The sequence below is a fragment of the Emydura macquarii genome, unplaced genomic scaffold (assembly GCF_026122565.2).
Source record: "Emydura macquarii macquarii isolate MOO-44397 ecotype Brisbane River unplaced genomic scaffold, CSIRO-AGI_Emac_v2 contig_2897, whole genome shotgun sequence".
Classification (NCBI taxonomy): domain Eukaryota; kingdom Metazoa; phylum Chordata; order Testudines; family Chelidae; genus Emydura; species Emydura macquarii.
This window is the reverse complement of record NW_027133034.1, coordinates 9,975,023-9,995,515: the sequence shown is the minus strand read 5'-3', so window position 1 is coordinate 9,995,515 and position 20,493 is coordinate 9,975,023. Positions and strand designations below refer to the sequence as shown.

Sequence of the window (20,493 nt, the reverse complement as noted above, 5' to 3'; positions counted from 1 at the left end):
GATCCGGCAAATCTTCAGTGCACAAAACTCCTTCTGTGCATATTATAGCATCAATCTATTTCAACTTGGAAAGTTTTTGTTTTACGCTATATTTCAAGATAACATCAGATAAGCATAAATGGGTTTCTATTGTATTGTGTAAATCCTATACAGTAATCCCCTAATTAAGTTTTCTATATGTTTCCTGTTTGTTCTATGTGGCTTGAAAATTTAATTAAAAGATATTTAAAACCTTCAAGTAAGAAGAACAAGCTCAGTGAACACGATTCTGTTCAAAGTTACACCACTGTAATTCCAAAGTAACTCCATAGCAGTAGAGTTATGCTGGTACAAAGCCATCATAAATTAGGATAAGAACATAGTTGTTGCTGCTTTTCTTATGTTAAATGCTTGGGAATCTGTTGTGAGAAGTATGAAACTGGGAGCTGCAAAACATCTACAGAATTGCAACAGAGCATCAGCAAATGTCTTTGCAGATATTTTAATGCTTAGTTATAATGCAGATTAAGGTGCCACCATAAAAATGGCCATATCTATCTGTAGAAAAAAAACAGCAGGTGAAATGAGCATCTGTTATCTAACCTCAAGATACTTCTGATTGGGTCTCTCTCTCCTTGAAAATCTTCATGGACATAATTTTTTCCAACATAAAACATCCAATGATGTGAAAAAGTTTTCAGGAGTGGCCTCCTACACTTGCAGCTGTATATGTTTGCAATTCACAATCTGGAGGAAATAAAGTATTTGGGCTAACTCATGAGCTCAATAAACTCAATGGCAAAACTTCCACTAGATTTCAGTGGGACCAGGATTTGGCCCTCAGAATGAAATTAACTCCTGGTCTAACTAGGTAGCATTAGACAAGGGATTAATTTAGCCCATTAGACCACAGATTAATTAAAGACTTACTTTCTGCCTGTGAGGTAAGGGCTAGGAAGTAACATACTCCATTCAGTCACCTTTTATACTTAAAGACTTCAGCTGAAAACCCAAAAGTTCAGCGAAAGTCACATTTATGTCTAGATATCACCTTCAAAAAACTATGATATCTGCTATTTTTCCCTTTTTAAGGTATTATCCTTGGACTGTTTTTCAGTAACTCAAAGATACTGACAGTCAATTCTTGCTTTCTTTGAGATTCTCTGTGGTATAAATTGTTTGTCTTAGTTATTCCAAGTTCACAGGACCAGTCAGGGGGATGAGCCAATGAGAGAGGTGAAAGTGAGCTGACTGGAAGTGCTGTATAAATTGGTTTTTGGGAGAGTCACTAGCAGAAGAGCTTTAACATGGAAATGACATCGGGACTAGTTCCTGCTCTGTGACCGTCCATTTTTCATGGAATAATTTTCAGACATTTCTGTCTGTGGACTGGGGTATATCTTCTGAAGTTAAAGGTGTTTTTTCCTCCTTGAAAAGGCTTTTTTCAGACTCCTATGCTCATCTCGGAGCAAATTAACATTTGCCCTCTAGATTGTCCTGGGGGGAGGCAAAGCTAGCTGTGCTGCTCCCAAGGAGTGATCATAGAATCATAGAATATTAGAGTTGGAAGGGACCTCAGGAGGTCATCTAGTAGAACCCCCTGCTTAAAGCAGGACTAACCTCAGCTATATCATCCCAGCGAGGGCTTTGTCAAGCCTCAGCTTAAAAACCTTTGAAGATGGAGATTCCACCACCTCTCTAGGTAACCCATTCCAGTGCTTCACCACCCTCCTAGTGAAAAACATAGATGCCTTAGGCCTCCTGATTCTGCAACTAAGGAGCTCAGATTATAAGACCCTCAGAGAAGTGACTGGTGTGTTTGAAGTATAAATAGTTAATTATTAAAAAAAAAAAAAAAAAAAAGACAATGGAGAATTCAACTGAGAAACTACATAATATAGGAGCCTTTTGAGATTGTGTGGCTTTTTTAGGCAACTTTCCTTTCCTGGGAGCATTATTATGGATCATTCCCTTGCTATTCTAACACAAACAAAATGTGTTCCAGATAACATTAGCTCCAGTTAGGCTGACACTGTGTCGATCTTGGCAAATAATAAGTAAGGAAACTGTATTATATTAGGCAGCTGAACTAATGCACCTTGAATCAACACTTCCTATTTAAATATAGCTTCATATATGGGGATAGTTATTGGTTGAAAGCTGTTTGAGTTTGAATGGCATTGATCCCTCAAGCTGGATACACATCATAAGATACGTGCTGTAAGTGGGGAAAGGTTTAGCTTGATTCCTGCTAACTTGATCACACAAAATATATCTGTATACATATGGGAGGCCAGGAACCAAAGCTCCAGATCACAGATATTTGCCCTTAATAGTTAAAGCAAAGGTTCTGGTGAATGATGTGGTTGACAATATTAATTGCAATATTATTAATATGCTGCAAGTACAATCAGAAGCTCTTTTTAACTTTATGCCTGCATCTTCAGCCCCGTATCACATGAGAATGAATGTGTTCTGCAAAGACACAACGTAGGCTGAGAGATTCTTGGCATGGATCTTATCTGCATCATGATTGAATCAAATTTTAAGGTAGAGTATTATGTTGATGTTGATGATCTCATGCTCAAAAGCGCTTGAGGCTTCATTTTTATTTATTTTCATAATTCATTTTAATTTCTGTAGTTTATGGGTGGGGTTTTTTTATTCATCTGTTTTTAGCTTCAGTGCATTTGCCCATAAGTGATGTAATAGTTACAGAATCAGTTCAAAGCCTGATGAAAATACCCCACCCCAGTAAACATCAGGGCTGGTATTTAATTTCTATCATGCAGGCATGGAAATGAACATAATGCCTGGGTGTGGGTCTAATCTTCATGCTTCCTTGTATAATATGTCAGATTGACAATGAAACTACACAGTAACAATATCACTGGAAAAAGCCTTTTAAGGGCTCCAAAACTTGTGATTGTGCCTCAGATAGCGATAAAAGTATTAATGAAACAAAGAGATTCTAGTTTTTGCCTTTGATTTTATTTCAGCTTCAAGGGGAGAAGAATTGGGAGTGTAAAAATGAAGAACCTACGTCAACTCTGCAGGACATGCTAAAGCCCAGGTGTCACAAATAGCATTATGTAGAAATCCCAAGAAAGACTATTTTTGGGAGTCTGCCTGGGTAGATGGTTTCTTCCTGTTGTTAAAATTTAAGAGTGGTTTGTAGCCACACACTGCATATATAGCGATTTCTAAGCTAGGCACATCCTGTCTATGCTTATTGTAATCTCTACTACAATGCATTTATGAAACTTAGTTTCCTCAGAGAACAGGGTTATTCTTAAAGAACACAACATGGATTTTTTCATAGATTTACAACTTCATTATGAATTAAAAACTGAAGGAAGGAATAAATAAATACTGCCTGTATAAATGGAAGGATAAGTTAGAGTCTGATTTATAATTTAAAAGGCCACTACTGGGAAAGAAGGTCTAAGTTGTTAACCTGAAGGAGAAAATATATTGAAAATATGCCAATAAAATCTATTTTATTCCAAGAAAAAAAATTCACTAAGTTCAAAGTAGCCTTGTTAAACTTGTTGGGGAAACTGTTTATTCTTCTAAGCGAATGCAGCCAAGTTAATATCACTTTCTATTTTAAACAGTATATATGTTTTATTGAATTGTTATAATGCACTATTGGAGGCTGCCAGTAGCTAAAACCATGGTCTGTTCCTGTAACAATTTTATTAAGGAAAGGGCTCTAGAGGAAAAGGGAAGAGAGAAGCTTCTAAGAGCAGCAGGGGTAAGCAGAGCTCTCTGTGTCAGCTCTGTATCTACTCCTACTCAAGCCCGGAAGAGAACTGTCACACAGCTCATTGTTTCGGTTAAAACAGCCTGTTACAAGTACTGAATATGGCATATATTTTCACTAGTTTTAACTTGTACTGAGGGTGAAAGAATTGAAAATCTTGAAGACTAAAAAGCCAGTTCCTCTATTACTGTGAAATATTACTTAGGACTGGACATCGTATTTCAACTGACATGTTATTGCTACCTAACTTTTGGAAAACTGAAATGTACACTAGTGCCCAGATTTTCAAATATGAACGTGAAGTTTCTTGCACAAAAATGCACACACATTTGCACACCTGATTTGCTTATGCAATCAGCGTAAGTTTGCATACCAGTTGCCTGCCATTTACCCACACAATTACTGTACATATAGTTTTGAAGATCTGGGAACAAAGCATCAAACCAAGATAAACACAATACATTTAATGTCATTCCTGCAGTTTACGGGTACCTGTCATATCTTCCCTCTGCCAAGGATGCAGTAAAGAGAATTGATATGGACTCTTTAATGTGGCAAATCACCACATAAATGTAAGAGTTGCCATCTTGTCCCTCCTGCCTCTTGGTTACTTATTTTCTCTCTTGCTCCCTCTAGTGTCCTAAAGAATGTATTGACATCTGCATACTGAACTGCACTGTGGAATTTGCATTGGAGACAACAGAAGATAGGCACCTGTACAGGGTCTTATGGATACACAGCTTAGTCCTAGTCCTTCCTGATGCAGAGCACCTTCAATTCATATAGAACTGGCACTCAATATTTTCAGGATCAGAACATATATGTTGGAAAAGATACCTGAGAAAAAGGATTATTTTTTTAAAATTTTGTCTGGTAATGGAAGAAGGGTCTTCATGGCGCAGGATACGTGAAAGAGAGCTACTATGAGGCTCACTTCAGCAAATCTAATTAAAAAGCAAAATTCTCAAATGCAAGCAGAATTTTTTTTTAAAGCAGTTGTCTGTAAACATCTACAACAAATTTATTTTAAGAGAAAATGTGCATTTAAAAAGCAGATGATCGGCTTCTCTTACAAACAGTGACATCAAAAAAATAAACTGACCAGTAGTACTAGCTCTACACACTCATCAACATGCCATTTCTAACATAGTAAAGTGTACTCACCATCTTCAGGCCCGGACATGAAATGAGCATAAACCCTTTTTTCATCTTCTCCATACTCATTTTTCGCCAGTAAGGTATAAGCACCATTGTTCAAATGGGTAGGGTTGTCCAACTGAAGGCAGCCGTGGTATTCACTCTGATTGCTAACATGTATTTTAGTACAGATGTATTCCGACTCATTCAGTATAGCCCCTTCATGGAACCACTGCAATGAGGGCTTGGGGTTCCCTTTCACAGTGAATGGAATGCACCAGTGGTGGTCCGGGGTTGGAGGTTCAATAAATGTGATATTTGGTGCAACTATATTGAAAAGAAGAGTGAATAACATCAGAATATCCTGAACACGTCTTTTTTCCCCTTCAAATTCTTGGGGACTTTTTTTGTTTTAAATCATTAAAGCTAAGGAACTGGCTGCTCTGGATACTACCGCCTAGTGCTTATGAGTGTAGATATTCATAAAGGAAGCCATCTGCTGTGTCTGTGAACTGAATTCAGACCTGAAATGGACAATAGCCCTGTAAGTCATTCTTTAAAATCAGATGTGTGAACTGCTTCCAATAAAACAATAACCAACTTTAATAAGTCAGGCAGGTTCAGTCAAAGTTTTTTTTATTACTCCTTGTTTTTAACCAAAGCACCAAAATACTATTAAAAAGATTGGCCAAAATAGCGTGTACTGGATATGCATTCAGATAGCCAGCCAAACTTTCAGATAATTTTCATTACAGAACCATGGAACAGACCTATTAGTTCATTCATTCAATTCCCCTGCTAGTGCAGGATCGTTTCCTATAGTAATTTTCTAGTACTTTGTCCAGTCCAGTTTTAAGTGCCCTGAGTTATAGGCTTCTACTAATTCCCTTGGGAGTCCTATTCCGCAGACTTGTACATTATTTCACTGTCAGGAAGTTTTCCTTGATATTCAGACTGAATTTTCCTTTGTTAATTGCATCTAATTACATCCCATTATACGCTCTTGTACCAATCATATTGGTGCCAATCCAAGATTCCTTGTTTACACCATTCCAGTATTTGTAGCATATGCCCTTTCACTTAGCTATTTCATACCCAGTTTGAACAATCAAATCATATGAAGTTAATCTATAGCTACTTCTCTAACAAGTTTTTTCTCTATTAAGCATGTCTATTTTTAATAAAATGGGGGGTTGATATAGATGGTCAATACCTGAAGCATGTAAAAACAGCCTACTTAATTCATTTAAGATAGATTCAGAATAGGAGCTCAGAGTTAAGGGGTCAGTGTTTTTATCCTATGCCCATCTTCTTCTCCTGGACTTGACAGATAAATAGATTATTTCAAGGCCAAGGACAACCTAACTAATATATGCCTGGGAAAACCAATGTTACAAGTTGATTTTTTTTTTAAACAAACATACCACGGTTATTGCCTTTAGATGAAAGATTTTAAAATTTCAAATTAAAAACCACGATTTGACCACCATCTTTGATGTGCATGTATTTTTATATGTATATAAAATACACCCACATGCCTTTTTCACATTTAAACTACCATTTGAATATTTTGGACTTCAGAAATTTACTTTTGGGAATTCAAACTGAAAGTTGATAGGCAACTATAAGAGCACAGATATGTAAGAGTGCTCAGAGCAGAGTAGCAAAGGGACCACACAACAACTGCTGGTTGTGCTGTTCCTCTATGTTAAATGCAAAGTAGTTCATATGCTTAGGTGATATTTTTGTTTCAACAATTTGCATGCCCAACAGAAATGTATACCCCAGATGTTTTGTGCTGATGCAGTTCAGCCAGGATTAACTGCAGTTGAAATTGTATGCAAGCCTGTTTACGTACAGAACACCACGAGGTCAGCAGAAGCTTGGTCTTCTCCCACAATATTTTCTGCTATACATGAAATCCGTATTCCACTGTCCTTAGATGAAACATTCCTTATGGTTAGGGAGGCCGGATTCTTACTTGTATTACTCTACAAATGACAAGAAAAAGTATTTGGCTTGAACAGCGTATAAAACAAGAGACACACTAGGATTAGGTTCCAAAGAGTCCTTCAGTTATCCTTCCCCTTAACCTTATTGCTAAAAAATTGACTATTATATTTGCATAATATTTTATTCCATGTTGTAAATCAGTGTAGTGGGCCTGATTCTGTGGCCCTGTGTTGATTTACACATATACAATCCCACTGAGGAAAAGACAGTTACTCACCTTGTAACTGTTGTTCTTCGAGATGTGTTGTTCATGTCCATTCCATTCTAGGCGTGTGTGTGCTTCCATGCATGGTTACCGGAATCATTTCCCCCCCTCAGCAATACCTGTAGGCCTGGCTCCAGCGCCCCCTGGAGTCTCACACACGCCACGGTATATGGGGTGCCGCCGGCCCTACGCCTCCTCAGTTCCTTCTTGCCGTCAATTCTAACAGCGGTGACAGGGGGGGCAGGTCATGGAAAGGGCATAAGCAACACATCTTGAAGAACAATTACAAGGTGAGTAACCATCTTTTCTTCTTCGAGTGCTTGCTCATTTCAATTCCATTCTAGGTGACTCACAAGCAATACCTTGGAGGAGGGCCCGAAGTTACAGATGAGCTGTCTGCAGCCCTGCTCTGCCAAACCCAGCTCATCCCGTGCCTGCTGGACAATGACATAGTGGGACGTGAAGGTGTGCACCGATGACCACGTGGCAGCTCTACAGATGTCTTGCACCGACACCTGTGCCAGAAAGGCTGCCGAGGAAGCTTGCGTTCTGGTGGAGTAGGCCATGACAACACCCGGTAGAGGCACCTTCGCCTGCTTGTAACAAAACTTGATGCAGGAAGTTATCGAGGAGGAAATGTGCTGGGCACAGACAGGTAAGCCTTTCATCCTATCCACCACCGCAACAAGGAGTTGCGTAGTTTTCCAGAACGACTTAGTGCGTTCAATGTCAAAAGCTAATGCCCGCCTATCATCAAGCATGTGCCATCTCCTTTCTTCCTCCAAGCAATGTGGCTCGGGAAACAACACTGGAAGAAATATATCTTGGTTACAATAAAATTGAGACACCATCTTGGGTAAGAAAGCAGGATGAGGTCGCAACTAGACCTTGTCCTTATAGAAGGTTGTGTATGGCAGCTCTGAGGTAAGCACCCTAATCTCAGAGACTTGTCTCGCTGAGGTAATCACTACCAGGAAGGAAAACTTCCAGGAGAGCAATAGGAATGGACAGGTAGCCAAGTCCTAGAAGGGAGGACCCATGAGCCGAGACAGAACTAGGTTCAAATGCCAAGGAGGCACCGGGTCTCGAACCTGAGGATAGAGCCTCTCTATTCCTTTCAGGAACCTAACCATCATGGCAAGGAAAAAAAATCGATTTCCCATCTAGCAGAGGGTGAAAGGCTGAGATGGCCGCGAGGTGAACCTTCAATGAAAGCCATAGCCAGGCCTTGCAGCTTAAGGTGCAATAAGTACTCCAGAATAGCCTGGATCGATGACCGTTCGGGCGGAATTCCATGGGACGCTGCCCAGCAGGTGAACTGCTTTCACTTGGCCAGGTATCCAGCCCGAGTGGAAGGCTTTCTGCTACCCAGCAGAATTTGCTGAACCTGCTATGAACATTCCTCCAGGTTCAACCATGGAGTCTCCGTGCTGTGAGATGTGGAGACTCCAGATCCGGTGCCACTAAGGCAACTACAGAGGGGTGGCGACTGACAGCTTCAGCAGTATGATGTTCACCCTGCCCCTCTTGATTTTCAGGAGAATTCTGTGAAGCAGCAGAATTTCTCCACTGTAAGAGAAAGGAGTCAGACAGCGACCCTTTCTTGAGACCACAGAGAGAACAGAACTGTGGGCACTTCTTGTTCCATCTTGATGCAAACAAGTCTACTTGGGGAGAGCCCCACCTCTGGAAGATCATAGTGGCTACCCTCGGGTGGAGCAACCAGTCATCGCGGGATAAAAAGGACCAGCTGAGGTGGTCTGCTGAGTCGTTCGTGATGCCTGGAGGATGAGAGGCCATAAAGTGAAAATCGTGGCTCACTGCCAATGCCTCCCTACAAAGAGCCGAGGAGTGGGCCCCCACCCGTTGATATAGTTCATGGCAGCGGTGTTTTCTATCAACACCCACACTACCTTGCCCACAATGAAGGGGAAGGAACACCTCGCAAGCCAGACACATCGCCTGTAGCTCCCTCACGTTTATGGGCATGTCTTTCTTCTCCCACGACCAAACCCCTTGCATGCTGTGGTTGGAGCTGATATGGGCTCCCCAACCCAGATCCAAAGCATCCGAAACCAATGTGACTGAGGGGGTTAGTTCCTCAAACGGCATGCCCCGCAGCACCGAGCGAGGGTCCTGCCACCATTCCAGTGAGGACAGGATGCGGAAGAGGGACCGTGACCACTTGGACCAATGAGTGCCTGCTCGGGGCATCCCCGAGGCCAGCCACAACTTGAACGGCCTGAGCCCTAGGCGTGCAAGCCTTACTACATACGTACAAGTTTCCATATGGCCCAGCAGCTGCAGACAAGACCTGGCTGTCGTGATGGGGCACTTGCGCAGCCAAATAATAATGTCCAACATGGCTTCGAAGCCAGGTTGGGGCAGAAACACCCTGGCCCGTGTGAAGTCCAGGACCACTCCAATGAATTCTATCCACTGTACTGCCTTTAATGTTGATTTCTGTTCATTTATTAACGGCAGGTGGTACATCCGAGGTTCAGGCTGCTTCGGACCTGAGACTGAGACCTGCCCTGGATCAGCCAGTCATCTAGGTATGGGTAAATCTGCATGCTCTTGCATCTTAGGTGCACTGCCACCACAGCCATGCGTTTTGTAAACACTCTTGGGGCAGACGAGATGCCAAAGGGTAATGCCATAAATTGGTAGTGGGAGTAGGCACTGATGAAGCAGAGAAATCGCCTGTGGACAGGAAAAATCATGATGTGGAAGTACGCGTCCTTTATGTCAAGGGCGGCATACCAATCTCCTGGATTCAAAGAGGGAATGGAGGAGGCTAGGGAGACCATGTGGGACTTCAGTATCTTGAGATATTTGTTGAGACGATGCAGGTCTAGAATGGACCTGAGATCCCCTTTCACCTTGGAAATAAGGAAGTACCGGGAGTAAAATCCTCTCTCTTTCATGTCTGTCGGTACCTCCTCTCCAGCCCTTAGGCTGATAAGGTTTTCTACCTCCCGAATGAGAAGTTGCTGCTGCTGAGAGCAAAACTGGCACTTTGAGGTCTGGGGGATATAAAGGCCCAAGGAACACAGCATAGCCCTCGACTTCTTCAGACCGTGCAGCTTGGTGTCAGTCTGGTCTGAGAGAAGGGCAGACCTGTCAAAAGGGAGGTCCTGAATGGACTGCTGCACCTCCTGCGACAGCCTGGAAGACAGCAGCCATGAGCACCGACGCATGCAAATCACCGATGCCATGGCCCTCCCGGCTGAGTGTGCCGCATTGGAAGCTGCCTGCAGGGTCACTCTAGCCACCATTCTGCCCTCCTCAAGAAAGGTGGCAAATTCTGGTGCCAGTTCCTGGGGCAGGGACTCCTCAAAACACTTGAGGGAGTCCCAAAGACTGTAATTGTACCTGCCAGGAGGTTTTTTACAATGCAAAAACTGCAGGCTTGCTGTCAAATACATTTTTCTCCCAAAGAGGTCCAGCTTCTTGTTGTCCTTGTTTTTGGGAGTCGCGCTAGGCTGGCCCTACCTATTGCGCTCGTTGGCAGCTGCCACCACCAGGGAACCCAGGGAGAGGTGGATGAACAGATATTCAAAACCCTTGGCGGGAACATAGTACTTTTCCTCTGCCCTTTTTGATGTTGGGGCCACAGACAATGGTGTCTGCCACAAGGCTTTCACCACCTTGAGCACCCCCTGGTGTACGGGCAGGGCAACCCGGGCCAGCGCCACCTGGAAAGTCTCCGGCATCGATGGCACCGTAAGCTGAAGAGACCCCTTCCACTTCCAGGAGCTGGGGGTGGCTCTCTAATCAGGGTCACACTCCTGGGCAGCAAGCCCCTCTCCTGCTGACCCTCAGCCAGCTGATCCAGAACGCGTCCCGTGCTCAACCCCGCTTCCCTGGACTTTCTCAGTTTAAAGGAGTGGCCTCTCTCCACACATGGCTTCTTTTGTTTCTTCCTTGATGGGGAAGAGGAAGAGGTCCGGTGCCGTGTCAGGGCCAGTGCCGAATGGGCACTTTGCCCCAATGCCATACTCGGCACCGAGGTGGATTGTGCCAATTCGGAGGCTGGTCTTAGCACTGCCTCCATCAGTAAGGCCTTCAGGTGGATTTCTCTCTCCTTTTGGGTCCGCGGCCTGAAAGCCTTACAGATCTTACACTTCTCCTTCCTGTGACCTTCACCCAGGCACTTCAGGCAACTATCATGGGGGTCACTAAGAGGGAAGGGTTTGCTGCAGGAGACGCAGGGCTTGAAACCCGAACACCAGGGCATGTCCCGCTCCCGGGCAAAGGTCCCAGCAGGGACTATTCTTAACCTAACTACTGAACTATTAACAGCTACTTAACTAACAGAGAACAAATAACTATCAAAAACTACTGAAGGTACTGAGCACTTGTGAAGGAAGCAGAGCAGTTCCAGTAACCATCACAGGTAGAAAGAAGGAACTGAGGGGGCATATGGCCGACAGGGGGTGCTGGAGCCAGCCTACAAGTATTGCTGAGGGGGGGAAAAGTTCCAGTAACCAGGCACGGAGGCGCGCACACATCTAGAACGGAATCGACATAAGCAAGCACTCGAAGAAGAAGATGCTGATATATGCCCTCCTTTGACTTCAATGAGATCACATCAGGAATAAATCAGTGTAGAATTCGGCCTGTTGAGTTATACCCGTGTGGTACTAGTTGAAGGAAAAATTTCGACTCTGTACGCTGCACAACCTCAACATCTCAAAACATCAAAAACTTTTGGATAACCAGGGTTGTGAACCGAAACCACGAGTGTAGATGTCAGAATCAGAAGAGTAGACATCCCCAATCAAGTGGCTTCTCTACCTCCTGTCCTGTCACATCCAATGCCTCCCTTCATCTGCCCACCTTCCCTTGCTCCATACAGCCATAGTCCACAATCCTCCCAGCTTCCTCTCCCTTTATTCCTTACTTTGAAGCTTGGCTTGCCCTTCCTCTCTCCAGTCCTCTACCATCATTCTGGATTACTTCTACGTCCATGCTGAACAGGCTGACTCCACTGCCTCTGGCTTTCTTTCATTAACTACCTTTGGAATCACTTTCCCATTCATCATCTCATTAACCCTCTAGGCCTGGAGCCAGCCCCTCAGCCTGTGTAAATCAGCATAGCTCCACTGGCTTCAGTGGAGCTTTGCACATCTACACCAGCTGAGCATCTGGCCCCTGCTCTTTTCCAAACATGTGCTCTCTCCAGACTCTCTCTCTCTCTCTCTCTCTCTAAATTCCTGATCACCGCTTGTTTTTCTTCAGAATTATCACTCATCCCCTTTCTTCCACCTCATCACTTACTTCTAAGGTTCACCTTTGTTCTCATTTCCTCTTAAACTTGCTCTGTCTCCTCCTCCACTCATCCCAATCAATGCTTTGCTGGTTCCCTCACTCTGGGCTATACACCTTCTTTACTCCTGCTGTAAGCTTAGCGTAGTCTCTCATACCTTGCCTACCAAGTGCCCTCTCTAACTCCTTTAGCTCTCTCTTGAAAGACTCTTCTTATCTTGAATCCTTCATACATTAAGTTGGTCTCTTCTACCGCCTGAACTAAGGCCCATGTTTTGTCTTATCTGAGTTTGAGCATAGGCTAATAGAAAAAGACAGTTATTGCCTCAATGTTTTGTAAAGCACTGTGAACATTTACAGCACTAAATAAATAATAATAATTGCCATATGTGCTGTGAAATTAAAGTACATTGGGATGAACAACAAGCAAACTGGCACCCTTAAAGCAAAAAAGCTTTGCGTCTGATCTCTTAAAATAACTGCTAGTTTGTGTCTAGGTTCTTTAATTTCATATTAAATATAACGGAACTTTAAAAAAAAATTTTTTTAAATGAACAACAGTTAGGATTATTGGTTTAACATCTTAACAACATCCTTTGCTGGGATTCTTTCCAATATGCACTTAAGTCCTGAGCCTGCAGTTGAATCTCTACTAATGGGTTCTGGCACCTGCAGAACCCAATGACTTCAATGGTACTCCAGGGAGTATAAGGATCCGCTCATGGGTGTCACATTTCAAGATCAGGACCTAAAAAGACTGCCTTTTTAGAACACAAAGCACAATGGGGCTACAGTAATACAAATAATAAAAGATAATAAAACTGTTGACTTCAATGGAGTCAGGATTTTACCCCAAGGCTAATAATGTACAGGACACATTTGTTTTACTCTACATGTAAGCAGTCCCATTGAAGTCATTGGTGTTCAGGAGGTTCAACAGTCCATCCACGGGGATTCAACTGCAGGATCAGGACCTAAGAGTACAGTGAGAAAACACCAAGTGAGGTCAATCAAGCTACACATATGCATAAAGCGAAGCACATGGGTAGCTATTTGTAGGATTGGAGCAAACTTCTGGGATTTTTCTTTATAGGAGAGGAAGGAAAGAAGACACACAGAAGCAGCAGGAAGGGCAGGGATCATGGTGAACAGTAAAAGGAGTTTAAGAAGGTACTCTGCTATACTACTGATGAGACTAGTGTTATTTCACAGCTAAGGCTGGAGCTAGCCTTCCATTATAAACCACTATGAAAATTCACAGGCATAAAATTATGCCAAGCTAAAAAATGTACTGGAAAGTTTGAAGTAAATTGGACAAAGCATTCTGAAGATAGGAGAGTTTTTAAAAATTAGGTGATCTCACTTCTTGAGCATTATCCTACATTTGTTCTGGCACATAACTAAAAAAAAAAAAGACGACATGGGAAAGACTCCCCAAATTGATTTAATTTCTTGGTCTCAGTGAGGACTGGTGCATTTGCTAGTTTCAGGCAGGTTATTTTAGCTATTAAATTCAGTTTCTCTGTACATTAAAGACCAGTGTTCTCATATCTGCACATCTCCAAAGCAGACCCTATACATTTTGCATAGGCCCACTATAGATGACCACAATGGAAGAAGTAATAGAGGCTTGAAGCTGGGGCTATCTGGAGGAGGAGAAAGAGTCCTTGAGCAGCTTACAAGCTCCTCCTGCTGTAAGAAATTCTGAAACATTTTTAAAAATTCAAAGCAATTCCTGGGGGGGGGGGGGGGGGAGGGGGAAGGAAGACGACGACGACTAACTAAAGCAGACAAGATTGTAACTATCTAGGAATTACTTAATGGAAGGGGCGGAGAAAAAAGACATTATGAGAGAGGGAGACAGAACCAGCTATGTCAGCCTAACCCTTGAGGATACCCCCTAGGGAAATCCCTAACTGCCTTCCTAGGCAAGCTCTGTTCCCTTTGCACGGCAGGACAGGAGCTGAAGTCCAGGGTCTAACCCTCTGTGTCTAGAGCCATGCACCTCTTAAAGGCCCAAAAATAACATATGCAGTTTGTATCCCCAGATATCAGATGACCACTTTCACAAAGCCAAAGCCATGAATTCCTGAGCACAATGCAAATAAAGTGGATTTAGGCTGTCAGCAGGCACAGGCTGGACACTTGTTAAAGTCCTTATCAATATCTCCTTCATCAGAAAGGATTTAATTAATATGTCTCAATCTTACGCACAATGTGACACATGGACACAGGATGGTAGGATCACAAGGGACAGTCAGAGTTATTTGGGTGACCTTCTTGAATAAGCATGTCCAGACTTTACCTTTTGCTCTTTCTTATCGCATAAGCTTAACATTGAGTTTCACGGCTTACACTTGGTTTTTGTTGTTTTATAACAAAAAAACCCAACAATGTTCTCAAGGGGTTTCTCCCCACAAAAATAATCCATATTTACAACCACAATTCTGGCTTAACCAAATTTTTGGCCTGGAATATAATAAAATTACACACACAAAGCTCTTCTTATGAGACTGTAATTTTCTATATTAGGGTTGTTGTGACAATCAAAACCCACTTGACCTTCACTCTCCTGATTCATTATGTTACCAGGACCCTTCCAGAGAATGGCAGCATTATTATTTATAACTGGTGATACAGAAATGTAAATAAAAGTCACTGTCTCAAAGGAAGAAGAAATGTGGGGGGAGAAGGGGTTTGGTCCCAGAAGCACTGCATGAGTCACTGTGGATTAAGAATAGCTGGGAAACAAATGCAAAGTAAACAATTAGCTATTTTGTATTTGTGATTATGAAAAATAATAGTGGAAGACTGGCCACATGCCATTCTTCAGCAGGTATATCCTGTCTCCGGATAGCCAGATATTTGAAAGTAAAACTTACCTCATGTTTTGAGACAAGATTTGTGACAACCCAGGATACATTGGGAGATGGCACCCCAGTAGCCTCGCAGTACAGCGTGATGCTCTTTCCTTCCACAACAGTGAGGTTATAAACGCTCACATTTGCTGAGGGCAAGCCTGTGACACAAGCAAAAAAAAAAAAATCTAAGTGTTAGTGTGTGTCAGATGTAGGGTAGATATTCAAATGAGCTGCTCAACTCTTTGACAACCTCTGTATGTAATCAAAAACTCAGTTTACTCAGCTAATCAGAGATTCAGTGTGATACTGTTTGGTCAAAAAATGCAAAGAGCACCTTTAGTAATAGGAAACTAAAGTCCTTGAGACAGCATGTGAGTGAGAGTTTTCTCCACTCCACTTCCCTAGAAAATTTTAGTTTATTTTCAGGTGCATTAAGATATAGAGGAGGGAAACATTTTCAAAAGGTAGAAAGGACAGTCAGACATCTAACTCCAACTGTATCTTTGAAAATCTTTCCTTCATTCTTGAGGGGAAAATAAGATACTTTTATCTTTTGTGGTGGCTGCAATAAAAATCTTTATTTTCCTTTTGCCTACTAAATGCTATGGTGCTATTCCTGGTATACCCTGAGTGATATATATATATACACACTAAGGGGAAAATCTAGCCCACAGCGTCATGCAGGATAGGGGGAGAAATCCCACAAATAATGGAATCAGAGGAGCTCCAGCCCACAAAGAAGTCACACAAATGTGGGCCCCAGCTCTTCAGGGACAAACTGAGTAAGAGGGACAGGGGCTATGGGCATGTCAAGGGAAGGAAGGGGCAGAGCCAGAGCAGCTGAAACTGTCCAGATCCTTTGCTCCTCAACTGTTTCAGGGGCATTTCCAGGGTACTTCAGCCACAGGGCTGAACTAGCCTCAATGAAATGGTTACTCTGCCTCATTTGCTAAGAAGCTACTTTAACTTTTGTCTGGGTCAGGGCTGGTCCCAAGGATCAGGGAGCTAGAACCTGATGCCTCATCCCTTTCACCTGCATTGAGTAGTGCTCTGGTGCAGGAGAGAATCAAGCCCCACAAAGCAATTATAGGGCAGATTTTCAAAAGAGCTCAGCTCCCGGCAACTCCCTTTTAGGCACCCAAATGGTCAGGTTTCTGGTAGAGTTCAGCACCCAAAACAATGGCAGCTCCCAGAACAATAGGAGTTGCCATGTATTGAGGACTTTTGAAAACCTGGACACTTCATTTAGAAGCCTAAATTAGAGGAGACTCTTTTGAAAATATGATCAGCAGCATATTAGGCCAAAAATTAACTTGTCTTCAGGTACATGAGACATGACAAGTATATTTTTTCTGTTCTTCAAAACATTTTTTTTTAAAAAAAAAATAAGCAGTGCAGTATGCTGAAAACACAGAAGTTGTGTTATGTGATATTGTGCCATCATCCACTATAGAAAGATAACTGTAGCTTGCCCTCAACCTTGATGCTCAGCTCAGTAGTAATCCTAGGCATGTTTTGTTTGCAATTTATCATCTCAAATATCCTGCCTAGCAAAAAAGCAGTGTTAGATATTTATTGTTTTGCAATGAGTTTCCTTTTTCTGCAACAAAGCTTCTCCCTCCATCCCTATTTTTTTTTTTTTTTTTTAAATATAAGGATGGAGCAGTTTCCATCATGCACTTGCAGGTTTACAAGTTTAGGTGATTTTTTTTATTACAAAGCCCCATATAAGAGTCTAACTATCTGATTTTTATTAATTACAGCACATTAATATATTGGCTAAAAATTCAATAGAAACTATGTGTTCTTGAAATATCACTTTAAGTTTAATTAATTCAATAAAAATGAAATGAGAGGTAGTAATAGCAAAGACAGGACAAATCATTTTCCAGGCACTGCTTTCTTGCCTAATAAGATTTGAAATCGGCAGGAGTATACAATAACTGCTTAGGCAATTCTGCTAGTGCTTTAAGCAGTACTGTAATGTGATTCTGATTATAGGCATCATGGATTCTTCTATTATGCTCACTTTGTAAATCATACATTGAAGTTTATTGAAACAGAGCTGGATGGCTGTATGCCTTGGTGCAGTAATCTGTTAGCAAAGGTGGCCATCTGCTTTTGCTAGCCATGATTTCAAACCTCAGCAGTGTCTGTCACCCAGCCAGGCAGGAAACTAAACTAATCCTAAGGAACATTTAGATATTAATTATGTTGGATAGGGAGCATGAAGGAGAAGTAATGAGATAATTTACCCCATGCAGACACGCTTCCTTATTAGTTCTTAAAACTATTTGACTCCTGTGGGCGTACCTTATTGTGGGAGAGAATTTTATTACCCAGCTTCTTCCTAGTAGTATCTTCTCCGGACAACACCTCCATGACATCTCTCATGCCAAATTAAAACTACTCAAAGTGTCTCTCTGTTTGAGTTCACAGAGCTTTTGCTAACACACAGAGTTTCATATGAACCCTATCATATAAGCCAAAAAAAATTCAGTGTTGACCATTTATTGCACTACTTGGATGTCCGGTAAAATTTCAAGACAGCTTCTTGTAGTGTTTTTTGATTGCTGAACTGGGTGTAGTTACATCATAGAAGTCTGAGGTTAAAGTCAAATGGTATTATTGATCCTGGTTCCCTGATTCTCTGGATCTAATTTTACTTACTGTAGGTCAGCAGAGGTGATCTTGGCTCCATTTCTTGGAGAGAAATAGCTGGATTTCACATGCTGTCTTCAGGCCAGCATTAGAGGAATACACTAGTGTATCTTATTATTTTACCAGAGCCCTGAAGTTTCCTTAGCAACCACCTGCATGGGTTTATAGAAATCCTTGAGATACAGAGTGCTGTAGAAGTATTGTTGATTATAATATTAGTATGGGGTATGCTTTTGTTTTATTCCCCGTCTAGTCCCAGAAGGCAGGCAGAATTATTTAAAAGGAGAAAGGTCAGGGCTTCACTTCAGCATTTTTTTTAATTGGATGATTTCAGTTAGGTAACTCTTATAAATAGGTGGAACGTGAAGTTCATTTTGGATTTTGTTGTAGGGGCTATATAGGGCTTATGATGCAGGCGGAACAGGCTGTCACCTCTGGCAACAGAATGTTGTTTGCGTAGATGACGGTGAATGATGGGAATAGATACTGTCCATTTGTCTAGGGCAGCATAAATCCTTACAGCTATCAGTGGCACTATATTAGCTTTGGGAGTGAGACAGTGAGAGAGCTGAGTAGGGCAAAACTGTGGCCAGGACTGACACCTAAGTTAGTAAATGTGTAGAAGAAATCAGGTGCCTGAACCTGCATGTGTGCTCAGTGCATTCGCTCAGAGCAACGTATGACCATCTAGGAGGACTGAATAGAGTTTTGGCTACTCGGTTACTAAAGCATGAAGGCTGTGTGCTCTTTCTAACTCTGCTACTGCTGGCTGAATTTGTATTATTTTATATAAAAGTGTGGGATGGCTGCCACTGTTACTATCATGTGCGTTATAAAGAACTTGGGAACTTAGGAATTGCAATACATGATCAGTCCTGAGTATATCTAGTCCAGTATTCTGTCTCCCTGACAGTAGCCAATACCTGATGTTTCAGATGAAGAAAGAAAGAACAGAAAGTAAGAAAAGGGGGACATCTTCCCACAGGTCTCATCCTGATCTCTAATGGAGATGATTAGCTTAACCCATGAAGAATGAGGTTTAATATCCCTTCCTAACTTTTTGTTAGTATTAATTATGATAATTCTGTATAGTCATGATGGTTATGTTAATGTCCAATCTTATTTTGAATCTTGCTAAGTTCTCAGCCTCTACAATTGCCTGTAGCATAGGCGTTAACACCCTAATGCATGACTCAACAGAACCGAAACGCGACGCGAGCTGCCGCTGAAAAGAAGGACCCCACATTTTTTTTGGCAGTAGGCACAACGTCACGAACTGCCGCTGAAAATAAGAACCCCCTGGTAGATTTTTTGGCAGCGGGTAAGACATTGCTAGCTGCCGCTGAAACAAATGATGCTGTGAGATCCAGTGTGGCCCGAAAATTAGGTAGGTGCACACCCAAGTGTAATGTGCTGTGCACACCTATGGCCTGTAGCAATGAGTTCCACGGTCTAATTACAGGTTGGGTGAAAAAGTATTTCCTTTCATTAGTTCTGAATTTGCCACCTTTTAATTTAATTGAATATCCTCTTTTTTGGGTCATGAGACACAGATAACAGAAATTCCTGATCGTCCGTCTCTACACTATATGATAATTTTCATTTAAACATGGGCCCTGATACCAGAAACACTTGTGCACATGACAAACAATGAATGTGAGCAGATCCATCGAGTTCCGTGGGACTACTCATATGCCTGAAGTTGCTCTCACACAAACATCTGCAGGATCAGGGGTTGCTAAACACAACTTTAAAATACAAATGTATAATGAATAAATGAATAAATGAATAAAAAGTAAAAGGAGGATGTCTAAATTTTCCCTGAATTAGCATAAACTTTTAATCAGAACTAAGCATGCCCTTTCACTGGGTCTAACTTAATAGATTTCATTTTATGATTAAACTCATGAGATTTTAATGTTCATTTAAACACACACGCACACAGCTTTTCTTTGCCCTTTCTTCTCACTCATATCATAGTATATTGTTTCCCTAAAGCAAGTGCTTTCTTCCCAAAAAGAGTACAGCACCTGTTAAAGAACATTCAATTGGACTTCCACGTTACATAATTAGAGATATTTTAAATATGTACGTGGTAACTAAGCAATTCTGACTGTAATACGGTACAGAATATGGAAAAGTTGTCTATGCAAGATAATTCAAGATAATAAAACTTTATTCCAACAAAGAGGCAGCTCTTGGATTAAAAGCTATGTCAAAACACACCTTCTATTTATCACGAGCACATATTGGCACAACTGACTTCAACAGAGTTGCACCACTTATGTGAACAGTCCTGAGCCATTCAGCCCTACACAAAATCCTTGGATAGTAAAATTATCCAAGACACTAATTCTTAAAAGGAATATTTACCTCTATAGGCTCCATTAATGTACATTTATTTCCTGAAGCCACATTACAGATAGACAGTCAAACTTTGGTGGTATGATAGCTGTGCAGCCCATCTCGCTACAGTGCGTAGATAGCACTTCAACAAAGGCAAAAAACAAACAAATACTTTGGCTAACATTTTCAAAGATGACTAGAAGATTCTGCCACACAACTCCCAGAGAAATTAACGGAACTCACAGAGCTAAATC

At 41.8% G+C, this 20,493-nt stretch overlaps 1 protein-coding gene across 6 annotated transcripts in view; it reads right to left on the bottom strand.

Moving 5' to 3' along the window:
- Positions 1-20,493, bottom strand: part of LOC137167129 (BDNF/NT-3 growth factors receptor-like) — a 259,594-nt gene that overhangs the window by 198,615 nt on the left and 40,486 nt on the right. For all 6 annotated transcript variants that reach the window (XM_067569138.1, XM_067569140.1, XM_067569142.1 and 3 more), the window contains 3 exons: positions 15,254-15,390; positions 6,741-6,873; positions 4,910-5,209 (listed from right to left, as the gene is read on the bottom strand). In XM_067569138.1, the coding sequence (XP_067425239.1) occupies positions 4,910-5,209; positions 6,741-6,873; positions 15,254-15,390 (570 nt within the window). The remainder of the gene's footprint in view (positions 1-4,909; positions 5,210-6,740; positions 6,874-15,253; positions 15,391-20,493) is intronic.